Source organism: Macaca fascicularis, chromosome 7 (genome assembly GCF_037993035.2).
Source record: "Macaca fascicularis isolate 582-1 chromosome 7, T2T-MFA8v1.1".
NCBI classification, from domain to species: Eukaryota; Metazoa; Chordata; class Mammalia; order Primates; family Cercopithecidae; genus Macaca; species Macaca fascicularis.
In genome coordinates, this window is record NC_088381.1 from 175,379,828 (window position 1) to 175,395,523 (window position 15,696).

Here is a 15,696-nt window from a genome sequence, read left to right on the forward strand (position 1 = left end):
AGCACTACTCTCCGCAGACACCTCCAGAGGTAATTAACCTTTCCATATTCTTGTGGGGGAGTGTGTGGCACCGACAGATGTGACATCCACACTACATTTCAGTTGAGATCCCTTGGACTTTTTATGGTGTCAAATAGAACAAATGCTGTGAGCTTGGAGTCACGGCTCCTAACCACAGGATACACCTGTTCCCTGAACCAACTCCAGGACACACACAGCAGGACATGCCTGGTGTGGTTTGATTAACACCCATTATGTAATGAAATCATGACAATATTTTGTTGTATTCTAGTGTTTCCCTAAAGATATAGGTCGGCCTAGGGTTTATTCATGTGTATATCCAGGAGTCTTTGATTTCTCATATATGTTTAATTAAATCTTTATGTTTTGAGAAATTTAAAATTTCTTCAATTTGATGAGTGAAGTCCTTATGCCAATGTTCTGTGATTTTCTTTTTTTATTTCTCATATATTTTATTCATCTCTAACTTATTTTCTACCAAATTATGTGTGTTTAAATTTGGAATATTTTAATGAGGTGAAATTAGCAAATAATAGACCTCCCATAAGGTGTACAATTTGACAAATAGTGACATAACCATTACCTTTCTCAACACAGGAAAAACTCAACTACCCTCAAAATTTCCTCTTGTTTTCCTGTAATTTCTGGTTCCTACACTTTCCCTTCTCACCCCATGCCCAGAGTCTACTACCGGTTTGCTTTATGTAACTTTAGATTAGTATTAATTTTATAGAATTTATAAAAGAGGAATTGTATGTATGTACTTTTATTCATTTGTCTTATTTGACTCATCATACGTACTTGTGAATTCACCCTTGCTGTTGAGCATATCCAGCAGTACCTGATTGTAACAGTGGGTGTTTTTCCAGTGAATGAATTTACCACAGTTTGTTTATGATTAAGCTGCTGATTAATATTTGGATTGCTTTCAGTACCTGGGTTTTTTTTTTTAAAAAAAGTTGCTGCTATCTTGGAGAAATACACAGCTGAGAAACACAACGTTCCTATTCTTACAGCAATATGAACATCAGCTAAACTGGAAAAGCTGCACTATAATAAATTGTCTTCAATACATCGGGTAATTGAAGTTGTAGAATTTTGTGTGTGTGAGAGCTTGTGAGTGAGAGAAAACGAGGGACGAAGTGAGAAAGAAGAGAAAGAGATCCTACATAATTGACCATAATTTGTGAGGTGCTCAAATAAATACAGGGACTCAGAGTCTTCACGGAAAATGTCCACATAAGATGGAGAGGACGTCTCGATGCACCTACATATGGTTATATGTTCATATAAATTCCACTTTCTGATAACACAAAGAATCACATACATGAGAATAAATTGGGTGTCCAGTGGTGAAATATGATGGTGATGCCAAATCCCATCTCCAGCACCTTGTCCCCCCATTGCACCTGCCTTGATGTGTCCTGAGCGCCCCCTGGTGTCCTGAGCGCCTCCTGGTGTCCTGAGCGCCCCCTGGTGTCCTGAGGGCTCCCTGGTGTCCTGAGCGCCCCCTGGTGTCCTGAGCGCTCCCTGGTGTCCTGAGCGTCTCCTGCTGCTCCTGAGTTTCCCCTGCAGGGAGGTTTGTCTGGGCTCACAATGTCTTTCCCTCGCTGTGACTTTAGCATAAAAATTCTTGCTTGTGTACTTGTTGCTCAGGGAGCTCAGCTGTAGGAAGAAACGTTTTTTGGATGTGGATCTGGAGATTGTGACTGGACTCTTGAGGAGTGGGTTGGAATGTGCACTCCCTCATGACCTGTGCACCTGATTCACTCCGGTCCCTTCCCTGGGGCGCTGATGGATCCAGCTCCAGATGGAAGCACTGGTTGTGATGGAGAATGCAGACATGGCACAGGTGAGGGAGAGGGTCTGTGAGGGCTTCATCAGGCCAAGAGTGCACTGAGAAACACAGTTGTTGGCATGCACAGGTTCTGAAGAACATGTTGAAATTCACAAATATACATATTTTGATGAGAATGAAGAGTTCATTTTTTTTAAATGTCTTGGTCCACTAGAGAAAATAGTAGATTCTGAGGATAGAATTAGACATATATATGGTCACATTTTTTTCTTCAAACTTTCAACCAAATAAGAAATAGAAACTGCTGTCAGGATAATGGGCATTGTGTTATTAGCTCTATCTAAGATAACAGTGATTTTCAGAATAAAGTTGACATCTGACAGCCTAAAGTATGACCTAATACTGAATCCAACATTAGACCTGAGCAGCAATAACTGGCAGTGGAGGTCTACTTACGTGAGGAAACATCTGACTCTGCAAACTTCACATGGGAATCTCTGCAGGCCCTTAGTTGTACAGGACCCTCTCCTCCCTCAGACTCAGAGTAAGGACAATGTGCTCTTTATCCGAGGGAAGTGAGGATTAGCGGGTGGAAAGAACCAAACTCACTCTAATCAATATCTCTGTACTTGGACAGAAACCAAAGTTTAAAAGAAACCATGAACTTGGGGTAAAGTAGGAAATCATGATTGTTTGCAGGCTGCCTGCTTGCTTCTCCGTGTTATCTAAGAGAACCAAGTATGACCACGTTTTCTTATGTACATATCCATAAGCGGTGTTTCCACTCTGAGAACAGACCTCCCATACCTCCAACATCAGGGAGCACCTGGACCAGGCACCCAGCACAGCTTTCTGACATCATCACCCAGTTTTTGACAAAGAGACACCTGGAGCTCCTCCCAAACAATGACTGAGCACACAGCAGATTCCTGATGGGCAACTATGCAACAGGAAGAATGAATGGCCTAGATGGACTTACCTTGGACTACAGCGTTGTTAGGAAGCTCCACCAGACTCCCACCCTTCTCCAGCACTCGTTGTGAGATTGACATAGTGGACTGGCAGTGTCTACAGCTTCACCCAGCCTCCCACACATTTTTCTGCCTCTTGCCTCTCCCTCAGACTCCACCAGCTCACCTCACACTAGACACCTACAAACATAGGGACATTTTGGTCAGAAACTGCCACACATAATCAATGTTTTCTTTCACTCATATCCACTCACACTCAATATCTCTAGTTCTCCATTATTTGCCTTTTAAAATCGCAACAGGAAAAACCCAGCTCAGCTCTAACTCTGTGGTGAGCCATGTGTGTTCAGAGCTGATCATCAAATCAAAACTACTGGTAATTCTGGACTGGGGCTCTTCTCCCAGAGCTGTAGGGTCAGGGCTGGGATGGTTTTCATCAGGAGAAGGAGGGCCCTATTTTCATGGCTCCTCCTTTGTAGCAAATGCAGAGGTGGGAACCCTGAAGAGAGTCCAGAGCAGATACGAAACTCCTGGAGGGGTTTAGAGGTGATGGCAGCATTTGGGAAAATATAATTTCTTATTATGTCATTTTCCCATTAAAATTACTAAGCACATATTATTTTGTTTCTATTTTATGCATTTGTAAAAATAGAAATATAACTGTATTAACAAACTTTAAGAAATATGAAGGGATAAATAGAAAACAATAAAAGAGAGGAGACTTCAATACCTCGTCCTCAATCATGTATATAATGTCCACAAAAAAATTCTTAGGAAGCCACTGGACTTAGACACCACTGTTGGACAAACTGACCTAATAGACATTCCAACCAAGTGCAGCGTAATATGCAGCTTCCCATGCATGCAACAGATATTCTTCATGATAGGTTATATGTTAGAGAAAAAATGACTCTCAGCATTTAAAAAAGTCATGCCAACCGTTCTCTAACTTTTTCAAAAATTCGTGAGGTGCCAACCTTCTCAACTCTTTCTAAAAGGCTACAATTACCATATTACCAGTAATAGACAAAGGCAAAAGAAGAAAATTCAACCTCAGACAAATATTCTTAATATATACAAACAAACTACTCCCAAATAATAGTCAAGTAAGCTCTACAAGATTTTGAAAGTATCATACATCATGACAAACTCGAATTTATTTTTGAGATGCACGGGTAATTCAATATCCTCAAATCAATAAATTTGGTGTGCTAACATAAGAGAATAAAGAAAAAAATGCCATTAACTTCTCACCAGACACAGAAATAACATTTAAAAATACAAGATTTTGTAATAAAAACTCTAAAATGTACGATCAGAAGAATATAACCTGTACATAATAAAAGTCATTATGAAAAGTCATACATATTATCATACTTAATAGTGAAAGGTTAAAATATTTTGCTATAATATCTGTAACATGATAAGAATAAACTTGAAGGCATTTTACTTCCAGATTTCAAAAGTAATTACAAAAGTAGAGCAATAAATAAATATACAGAGAGAACTCAGAAATAACCTGATGTATCGATGGCAAACTGATTTTCAGCATGAGAACCAACAATATACGATCAATAAATCAAAGTCTCTCCCTGAGAGGGTGTTGAAAAACTGGACTTACACATGCAAAGAATTAACAATTTTATGTTAGAATAAACACAAAAATTAACTCCAAATGGGCAAAATAGTTAAATGTATGGCCTGAAATTGTAAAAAGTTTCCCCACCCAAAAATAATATTCTTAACGATTTCCTATATTTCACATTATAGGCACAGACAACAAAAGCAGAACTGAACAAGTGGAACTCCATCAAAACAAAAACATTCTGCACAGCATGGAAAAAATTCCAACCTACAGAATGGGAGACTATAATGGTAGCCGCACATCTGAGAAAGTGGTAATATCCCAAATATACATGCATCTTCCGCAACTCATTAGCAAAATCATAATTGTCTAAATGTAAAGTTGTCAGTATTTCACCTTGAAAAAATTAGGGACATAGATCTCATGTTAAATGTTCTTTTCTATGGGTAATCGTAAGTTTCACGGTATACATTGTTAGGGTAGATTTTGTAGTTATTCAATCCAACACTAATATAGGTGGTACTGGTGAATTTACTTAATAGATGTTATTAAAACCATCGTCGGCCCATCGTGGTGTTTCACAACTGTAATCCTAGCACTTTGGGAGGCCCAGGCAGGTGGATCACCTGAGGTCAGTGGTTGGAGACCAACCTGATCATCATGGAGAAACCTCACCTCTACTAAAAATACAAATTAGCTGGGAGTGGCAGCACATGCCTGCAATGCCAGCTGCTCGGGAGGCTAAGGTAGAAGAACTGCTTGAAACCAGGAGGCAGAAGTGGCAGTGAGCTGAGATCGTGCCACTGCACTCCAGCCTGGGCGACAGTGTGAGACTCTGTCTCAAAATAAATCAATAAATACATAAAATAAAATAAAAATAAAAGCTGTCATCAGCTGAGTCTAGGTTGTAGACTGTCATTGATAAAAATGGGTGGGTCTGATTCCATCGGAGCAGAACTGGAGAAAGTGAAATTCTGTGGTGATTCAGCAGCTTCACCTCTTTCTGGAACTTCCAACCTGCACTTACTGATGGACGATCTTATGGACACTGGATATTCCTAGACATCTCCAAAAATTTTCAACCTTTATTCTCACAGAAAAGTGGCGTGTTCATCTGTAGTGTGTCAACCCTAAATAACGGACAGAGAGAGACCCTAAAATAGAATAATACTTATTCTAGGACGTGTATTACAATGGAAATCTGTATGGGTGCATTCAGGTTGGTAATGGAAGATGAAGAATGAGGAAAAAATGTGGAGGGTTACACAAGCCGTTTGGAGATGATTATCCTGGGCCAGAAGAATCAGTAACAGGGGTGACATCGGTGTGAGGTTGAACAAGCAGTTGCTGGGCAGATATACTTGGAGAAGTAACTCTTAAGGTTGTGGTTGCCTTTGTGCAAGGCTGTGGTTGTGCAGAGTCTCTTTACGATAGTTCTGTTATCAGGAACAGAACCCTCCTTCGTGACCTTACCCAGCTTCATTTATTAGGGGTTTTTGGTTTTGCTTTTTTTTTTTTTTTTTTTTTTTTTTGGGATGGAGTCTCGCTCTGTCGCCCAGGCTGGAGTGCAGTGGTGGGATCTCGGCTCACGGTAAGCTCCGCCTCCCGGGTTCACGCCATTCTCCTGCCTCAGCCTCCCCAGTAGCTGGGACTACAGGCGCCGCCACCACACCCGGCTAGGTTTTTGTATTTTAGTAGAGACGGGGTTTCACCGTGTTAGCCAGGATGGTCTCGATCTCCCGACCTCGTGATCCGCCCCCCTCGGCCTCCCAAAGTGCTGGGATTACAGGCCTGAGCCACCGCGCCCGGCCAGATTTACTAGGGTTTTAACACAAGTGGCTCCATCTTGATTCTGATAAATTTCACAAGCTCTTTCTAACACTTCTGAAGCAGATGACTCTGACAGTGTGCACTGTTAATTCAACATCCACATCCCATTTGGATCAAATAAGTTTACCCCCTTCACTATTAACGGCCAATTGCATTCCCGGATGAGTCTACACACAACACAGTGGAGGGTCCTGAGCAGATGGGGAGGGAAGGAAGTCCCATCAGCCTCTCCCACGTGGCTGCAGGAGCCACAGCCTGAGCCCCACCTGAGCTCCAAGAAAATGCCTTGAGCCCTGGAATGTAGACCAAGGCGACCATTTCTTTTTCAGGAAGAAGGAAAAGCATATAAAAAAGGAAGAGCAAAGACTACAAAGAAAGAACATGGAGTGGGAGCAAAAGGAGCACCAGGTCAGGGCTGATGCTGATTGGATTTAGTGTCAGGAGAAGGGTTAGACGCGAACCCTGTAAGCTTCCACATGACACTGACCCTGGCCCAGCCTCTCTATTGGCTGCGATCAGAATCCCTGAAGAGTGTTCCAGTCTTGGAATCTCCCTGAGGTTTCTGTCCCGCGTCTGATTGGAGAAGACTCACCAGGCACCGCTGAGCTTCCTCAGGACTCTGATCCTGGTGACCATGGTTGAGAACTTCTCATCTCTGTAAGCTCAGTCTGCATTTGGTGCATGGGAGATTATGTCCTCATACGGAAACAACCTTCTAAAACTATGTAGAGATGACATTAGGAAGCACAGAATTATAAACTTAGAGAGGTTCACTAGAAAAACTGTCAGAAGAAGATGAAGTCCCACATCCTGACAGGAAATCAGCCCCCATCTGCACCTGCCTCTGGGGTTGACTCTGATCAGTGGATCCCGAGCGCCCCCCGCAGCTGATTTCCCCTGAGCGTTCCTGCAGGAAGGTTTGTGTCCGGGCTCACACTGACGTCCCCTCACTGTCTCTCACGTGGCCGTGTCCTTGGCTCTCAGGCTGTTCATTTGCAGATACAGCGTGTTCTTGGCGCTGTCTCGAGATGGTGAATCAGCCGTTGACAGAGTCTGGGTAGCTTCTGATACTACCAGTAGGATTACTAATACCTGAGACCCACTCCAGCCCCCCCCCCCGGAGCCTGGCAGACCCAGCTCCCGTAGTCACTTGTCACTGAGAGACCCGGGGATACGCAGGGAGTGGAGAAGAGTTTGGGGGATACTATCCATCAAAGAACCGATCCAACCTCGTTGACGTTCCCATGGAAGGAGGGCTTAAATGTTTGTTCACAGAGAATGGTGGCTTCTGTCAGGATTCTCACGGCTTTCAGAAATAATTTCTAATAAGAAATGTCATACTTTGTTTGGAATTGATTTATTTTTTATGATTTATTTTCCTCCTCTAGGCAGCACCACAGAAGAATGTTCTCAGAATCCTTCCTGATCCTCTATGAGTTCCTGGTGCAGCTTCTGGAGGAAAAGCCTGCGTGGGGAGGGAGCCCTCCTCATGTGCAGCCCAGAGGCTGTCCCATCACCTCACCCACCACTGTCCTTCAGTCACTCCCTGAACACTTATGAGACAACCTTCTGGAAACGTGGTATTTGGCAGTGTCTTTCCCAGGTAAGAAAATACTTCCGTTCTGTTTATCCCTGCAGGCCCCTGTCCCTTCCTGGAGCACGGGTTTCAGTTGAGTGTGTGTCGGTGGATACTTGGTGGGAGGAAGTTTATGTGCATCTTTTAATCTTCCAGGGTGCACCTGTCACGGGGTTGACACTGACAAGCGCGCGATGGGCTTGCTCAGCTGGAGGATGACAGGCGTTTTTGTAACCTGTGACCCCTGTGAGGCTCTCTCGCTGCAAGACCGATCAGGCTCAGGCCTCTGGCTAAAGTGCAGCCAGCAAAGGATACAGTGCCCAACCCTGAGAGCTCCTTCCAGGTGCCCAACCACTTTGTAAAGGAAGCTGTTTTCCTGCCTGGATCCTACAGATGTTTCTGCATTTTCTGCACAAAGGACTTTGATCCAGAAACACCCGCCAAGAGCTTATAATGTTTTGAATCCAACTGTAGGGCTTTATTCACGAAGGCCCTCGTGACCCAAGTCTCCACTTCTCATTAAAGGACATTAATTATGGGATTCACCAGAAGCTGCTGGCTTTCCGAGGCACAGACCTGCCTCTACACCAGTGTCCCCAACCTTTTTGGCACCAGGGAACACTTTGGTGGAAGAGAATTTTTCCATGGATGACGGCGGCCCGTGGTTTTGGGATAAACCTGTTCCACCTGCAATCATCAGGCATTAGATTCTCATAGAGAGCGCTCAGCCTAGATCCTTCTCATGCACAGTTCATAATAGAATTCGATGGGTGCAGCAAACCAACATAGCACATGCATACCTGTGTAACAGACCTGTACGTTATGCCCATGTACCCTAGAACTTAAAGTATATACATCCATATATATACACACATATATAAAGTATTTGGCTCGTAGGAGAATCTAATGCACAGCTGATCCGACAGAAGGCGGAGCTCCGGCAGCAATGTTCGCCCACCCACACTCATCTCCAGCTGTGTGGCCCGGTTCCTAACACACTACACACCTCAATGGGTCAACAGAGTGGGGACTGGGGAACCCCTGCTGTAAATACCCAGAAACCTTACCCTTGGGGAAGGGACACATAAAACCAGGAGAAAGGGGAGCACCAAGTCGATGTACATTTTATGGATCCTTGAGGAAAGAGTGCGAAGAGGAACAGCCCCACCCACTTTCTCTCGACCTGGCATCGTTCCCAGTGACCCACCTGAACCTGGGGTGCTTCAAGATAGTTGAGGCTTGTCACACCAGGGACCACCACAAAAGGAAACCACCAATGTGTCTGTGGAGGTTCATCGCGGTGACTGATTTGTGACTCTGGTGCACACTGTTGATAGCAGAGAAGCCCGAGCACGACGTGGGGGCAGGAGTACACGAGAACTCTGTTTTTCCTACTCAAATTTGCTGTGATCCTACAACTCCTTCAAAATAAGTTCAATGTAAAAGGAGGGGCAAAGATATTTTGGAAGAAATTTCGGCCACTTCTTGGAAATTATATTTAGTCTGACCATGTGATCAAGCAGTCCTGTTCCTAATGGTTTACCCACCTGGTTTTAAAATGTATGTCCCCATAAAGCCTCCATGGGAATGTTTGCATCGGCTTGATTGATGGCTGCCTTTCCCACTCTATGAGTGTTACTTATAGGGTGACGGTTGAAAATACTATTTCCTATATAATGACAGTGTATATATCTTTCCATTGCTTGTTTTACTCAATTACTTAACCCATTTTCTAAACATGTTTAAACCTCATAAATGCCATCAACTTCTCAGCCCCAGCACAGCTGCCTCCTCCCTCAGGGTTTCTGACACTCTCAGGATGTGGTTTTCACACTGTGTCTCTCGCACAGTAATACACGGCCGTGTCCTCAGATCTCAGGCTGCTCAGCTCCATGTAGGCTGTGTCTGTAGACGTGTCCTCGGTCATGGTGACTCTGCCCTGGAACTTCTCTGCGTGTATTATTTCACCATATACAGGATCAACACCTCCCATCCACTCAAGCCCTTTTCCAGGGGCCTGTCGCACCCAGTGCATGGATAATTTGGTGAAGGTGTATCCGGAAACCTTGCAGGAGACCTTCACTGAGGCCCCAGGCTTCTTCACCTCAGCCCCAGACTGCACCAGCTGGACCTCAGAGTGGGCGCCTGTGGAGAGGACAGAGGAGTGAATGAGACACCACTTCACTGGACCCAGTCCCCTCATCAGCCCTGGAACTGAGGATTCTCTTACCTGTAGCTGCTGCCACCAAGAGGAGGATCCTCCAGGTCCAGTCCATGGTGAGGTGCTGTGCTCTGGGGCTTCTGTAGGGGAGGGATGTGGTTGTTGTGTGATGCTCTCTGGACAAGGACAGATCTGTATTTACCTCGGCAGACACCAGTGCATTTGCATATTATGAGGCAGGTATTTCATAGCTCAAGCCACCCCACCCTGAGGAAGAAGATAGGTGACACGTGGACCACGCCACAGCGGGATACAGAGCTCCATGCCATGATCATTGGTTAATGATATTTGTTCTCGGACATGCTCAGATGTCCATGAAGACAGAACTCGTCTTACAGAAACCCAGAATCTCACAAGACATGGTCCTCAATGTGATTCCTTGTTCCTGTGGCTCACTGTCAAGGTGAACTTTTCCTGAGCCTTGCCCTCTGCACAACCAACGTCTGGGATGAGTGTGTCTCTCGATAGTAACACCCACTGAGTTAATAAAACAACCCCTCAATTCCTGACTATAAATACATTTGAAGGGTCTAGACATTTCTTCTTTTAAAGGTGGTTTACATTAATTTTTGAATTAGGTATAGACTACATACACAAGAGAATGCTTGTATATGTACACATCAGTACTTGCTAAATATTTATTTATTTAACACATCAGTACTTGCTAAATATTTATTTAACTTTTATGTCATCATTGCTTTGAAATAAGGAATATCCAGTCCCTAAGAGGAAATACCTCCTCAGTCTCCTGTATTCCTGCTCGAGGGCTGGATCCTGTGCAGGGTGCATCCCAAAACCCACTGAAGCTCAGCTTCCGCCCTGCATGGAAGTTCCTGTCTGGTCTTACAGAGAATTATTCCCCCAGCATCTCAAGCCTAGTAAGAAGTGGCTGTGCCCTGGCTCAGAATGCTCCTTCAGCGACAGCAATTACTTCTCACAACAGCTCTTAGAATAGAAAATAGGCCTTAGAAAACCCAACATAATCTACAGGGAGACCTCAGCACAGCAAGCGAGGAATGACTAAAGCCACCAGGGAGCCCCTTCCCTGGAGCTCCAGATGCACTGATACGGTCCAGACACATGAGAAGTCATGGAACTGATGACAAATTTGGGGCAGCCTCTTTTTTATGATTCTCTGGTTGAAGATTACGTCAGATTATTACTTTACACACAGACCCTATGTCTCAAAGTCCCCCACCACACACACACACACAGACACAGACACACACACACACACAGATCCTATGGCTCAACGTCCCCCACCACACACACACACACAGACACAGACACACACACACAGTGGCATATTTGCACAGTAACGAGCCTCAAATTTGCCCTTCTTCCTAGTGTCTTGCCAAAGAGAAGTGCTTCCAACTCTGACCCTAGTCCTGTTATGTTTGTTTTTGTTGCTGTTGTTTTTGTTTTATTGTTTTGTTTTTTTTTCAAACAGAGCTAAAACAAGCTCAGTACCACAGAGATTGGGAATGTGTCTTCCCCTTGTTTTTGCCAGTTCTCACCTGGGAACCCTGCAGATGCCCCACGAGATGCAGATCTAAGGCCACTGAGGGAGAGGGTCGTGACCTTGGTCCTGAAGCTGTTGGTCTTAGAGGCTTTAAATCACTTCACTCTCCTTGACTTGTTCTCTCCCACTGCCTTTGGTTTCCCTGAGTTCTAGTCCTTGGACAGAGTCTGTGCATTGCCACACTTTTCTCTCTAATCCAGATTAATCATGTTGTTGAGGAGGTGATTATTGGGTAGGGGAGCAGTATATATCCTTGAAATTGAATTCCAATGGTTTCTTGCTGTTCTTTCTCCAAGTTTCACCATTTACAAGCAGTCTCCAGTGGTACAGCAGATTTTCCTCCATCCTGTACTCCCACTCCTGGATGCAGCATCCACAAATAATTTTCTTGAGTCTTATCCCAGTTGTTTTATTAATTGTACCCCATTTCCATGACACAGGAAGGCTCAGATGAAGCTGTCTGGGATGGAAATTAATCCCTTCCCCTCACATAGAATAAAGATCTTGAAAAGTATTTTTTCTCTGTAGAGTCTGTCTGGAGGAAGATCTGAGCATATTTGTCAGAGAATAGTTCTCCTGATGAAAGAGCCATGAGACAACTTATTGGGATTGTCATCTTGAGGACCCAGACGTTTCTGGAGGGAATTCCATAACTGTGGGGTGTGTGGTCCCCAGGAGATCTTACCCTAACCCTGTCCACATCTGTCCTCCAGACATTTATGAAATTACCATGGAACTATTCCCGCCAGCTTGTGCTGCTAACCAAAGAATCACCCAATTTATAAATTTAGAAATGAGACTTTATTTCTAATAAAGGGTTGATACTGCAGGGCAGCCATCTTAACAGGTTGAGAAGCAAAGCCTCCCACAGAGACTGTGAGCAGGCACTTCAAGAGAGGGAGAGATGAGAAATGAATTCAAACAAATGGATTGGCCAAGTGGACACACTCAGCAGGCTATAGAAGGAGCTATGGATATTCACAAGGCATGCAGGCTCCATATGTAATAAGCAAACACACATGCTACATGCATTTCAGGTTTGCGTTGGGGTGAAGACTTAAGAACTAAATGAATTGCAGTTGGGCCCTGCACATCAAAAGGGCTTTGTGCAGGGACAGAAAGACACACAGTGCACAGCCTCCAGAAATTGGCCAGGACAAGTCCATGGTCAGTGGTTTCTTCTCAGAGAAAGTTACAGAAATCAGTCTCTTGTCCAATCAATGCTCTATTTATGGCTGTGGAACAGGGGCACAGTTACCCGATGCCTGGAGTCCATGAGCTGCAAATGTTTTAATATTGCTTGTCTCAGGACCAGGGCTCATTTAACTGTTACAGAAACAGAAAAACCCCTGTGGAGGTTACAACATTTTTTCTCTTTTTTTTAACTGTAGGGATGAGTGACTTAATCCTTGCCCGGTGTGACCTTAGGTCTTGTTTACAATTTAGTATCTTATTGCCACAGAAAGTTTGTTCCATCAGACTGGTGATCACTATTGTAATGTCTTTCTAGCTTTGGGGTCCAGGTTTTCCCTGCAATTTCATTTCTTCAACTCATATAAGAAATCATTGACAATCAATTTTCCAGGCTTATATTCTTGTAAGAATGTGGGTGATGATTGACATGCTCTTTACATATTAAAGCAGAAACCAGAAGTAGCTTCAGACATCACCAGTGACCCGACAGAAGCAGCAGGAATCTCATCTCATTAAGTGTAAGTGGCACCACACATGTAGCTGAACGTGCAGGGACACAGAATACCCACAGCACGGGACACATATGATAAGTTTTCATCATTCTGGAGCTCTGCTCAGGAATCTGGAATTCACATGGCACTACAGGGATGAACTCCGTTGTCTCTCGGGTGATACTGTGTTTTGGAAGCTTATTTCCACTCCTGCAGTGGATCCAGTAGCTGTACCCGGGTCGGCATCCCTGAAACAGAAACTCTCATTAATTAAACACAGGACCCACCAATAAGAAAGCTGTCCCCAGGGAAGGTGCAGAGCAGGGACCTCTGTGTTTGGGAACCTGCGGCTGTACAGGGAGGTCAGGAGTGTGACCCATTTCCTTCTCCTCCCCCTGCTGGCTGCACCAGGAGCTTTACATTGCAAAGTATATAAAATAGGTGATAGTTATAGGGAAATGCAATACAAAGAGGAAGGAATGAGGAAACCGACATGAAATTAAAATAAATCTAATACATTAAATAAATGTAAAACACTATAAGAGATTATTATGGAAAAGACAACAAACAAATATTAAAAACCTATGTGTGTATGTGTGTGAGGTAATATTCTTGTAAACTGAATCATAATTTATGTATAAAGTTCTTCAAATTGATACAGAATATTCGCATTTGATTCCCAAAAAGATGGAGAAGGATCTGGCACCAGGACTCCAGGGCCATGCTAGTGATTTCCCCTCCTATACCCTGAGGACACGGTGCTTCCAACTCTGAGGATCAGGCTGCCGAAATTGACTGTGTGAGAAGAGAAAGTGGGATTTTCTGTGGGAAAAGACTGGTGTGAACACAATTTTCAAGTAAATAAATTTATTATACCATGAGACACACTTCCATCATGTTGACAGTGTGTGGATTTTGACATTAACATTATTATCAATATTGTTGGGATGTTCCCTGGAAAATGATCAATTGTTACAGAATCAACTTGAGTCGTTTTCATTTCAGTTTTTTCACACTTCCAGCTAAATTCACCAAGTTTACTGTGTTAGAGTTTGGAAAGTTTAGGGCATGGGTCACCAAAATGTAGTGGAAGGTCTCCCGATGGTTTGATATGGTTCAAGGAGGACCCCGGGTTTGTCCAGAAGCTCCCCTCCTTGTCTAGTCCACATCTACTCCTCAGTGAGCCCCTTCCTACCTGAGTCCTGAGCATCTCTGTGGTCCTGGGCAGTGCACATCTGGGGCATCTGCTTCCTAGATGTGCATCCAGAGCAGAAGTGCTGCTGTCCCTAAGGTTTGAGAGGGAGCTGGGCCTCTATCGACCCAGGAGGCCCCACCCTGAGCACTGGGATTCCTCCCACAAGGAGACAGAGTCAGCTGAGTGCCCCCCACTTCACAGAACTACTAGGAGGGAATTTTAGTCAAATTCTAACACACTTTGACTATGCAATCCAGCAATCATGCTTTTAAGTGTTTATCTAACTGACTTTAAAAGTATGTCCACAAAGAAAAGCACACATGAGTAATTACAATAGCTTCATTTATATTTTCCCAAAACTATAAACATTCAAAAAGTTCGTCTGTAGGTGAATAAACAATCTGGTACATTCACATAATGGAATAATTTTGCCATCATAAAGAACAGCTATCAAATCATGAAAGCACATGAATGAAACTTAAATGCATATTTTTAGGTAAAATAAACCAGTCTGATAAAGCTACACAATATATAATTTAATTTATCTGATAATCTGGAGAAGGCCAAACATTAAACAAAGTAAAAGAAATTTGTATTTGCTAGGAATTTGGGTAGAAGGCGAGAATGTGTAAAAAATAGAAGACTTTAAAGGATGACAAAATTATCACATGTAATACTGCAGTGGTAGATATGTGATGTCATAAATTTGTCAAATTCCACACAATGTACAGCAGGAAGTCTAGATCTTACTTTATAAAAAATTAAAAGTAAATAAGAGATTAAGGATCCCAACATGGAATGCAGAGTATACAGAAAATATCTGATGTCTGTATAAATGCATAAAACCATTTCACTTAATAAAGCAGGTCAAAAAAGCTGCTAAATAGCTTTAGAAGTAATAAAGTGAATAATACTAAAAATTAAAGAAACTGCATGTCAGCACTGTCTAGTTGATGTGAAGTTCCTCTAGTTGATGATGAAGTTCCACAAAGGAGCGCAGCTTGCCAATTGTGATTCTATGCTACAGGAATTCCAGAATTAGACAACACAGGGAATAGATAATGTGCATGGTGCAGGCTCATGGTAATCTACCATTCTGGGGTCAGGAGGATGGTGGCCCTCTTCTCACAGCTCCAGTAGGTGGTGCCCCAGTAGGGACTCTGTGTGGGGGCTCCCACCCCACATTTCCCTTCCACACTGCCCTAGCAGAGGTTCTCCATGAGAACCCTACCCCTGGAGCGAACTTCTGCCTGGACATCCAGACTTTTCCATACACCCTCTGAGATCTAGGC

General features: G+C 43.6%; 2 long non-coding RNA genes and 1 gene segment (V, D, J or C); 1 reads left to right on the forward strand and 2 right to left on the reverse strand.

Annotated features, from left to right (window-relative positions):
- Positions 1-740: 740 nt before the first annotated feature.
- On the reverse strand, positions 741-6,932 carry LOC107130522 (uncharacterized). Its single transcript, XR_010587876.2, has 3 exons — positions 6,798-6,932; positions 2,799-2,970; positions 741-2,048 (listed from the first exon to the last, which is right to left on the reverse strand). It is a non-coding gene; the product is annotated as an uncharacterized lncRNA (long non-coding RNA).
- A 2,059-nt stretch (positions 6,933-8,991) lies between these two features.
- Positions 8,992-10,110, reverse strand: LOC135971623 (immunoglobulin heavy variable 1-24-like). The segment is given in 2 exon segments: positions 8,992-9,926; positions 10,012-10,110. Coding segments are annotated over 2 exon segments (363 nt in total).
- On the forward strand, positions 9,652-15,696 carry LOC135971625 (uncharacterized). Of its 2 annotated transcripts, none has more exons than XR_010587875.1 (3): positions 9,652-10,058; positions 13,166-13,236; positions 13,897-15,696. It is a non-coding gene; the product is annotated as an uncharacterized lncRNA (long non-coding RNA). The 2 variants fall into 2 exon arrangements; XR_012416221.1 differs by having other exon boundaries at positions 13,169-13,236.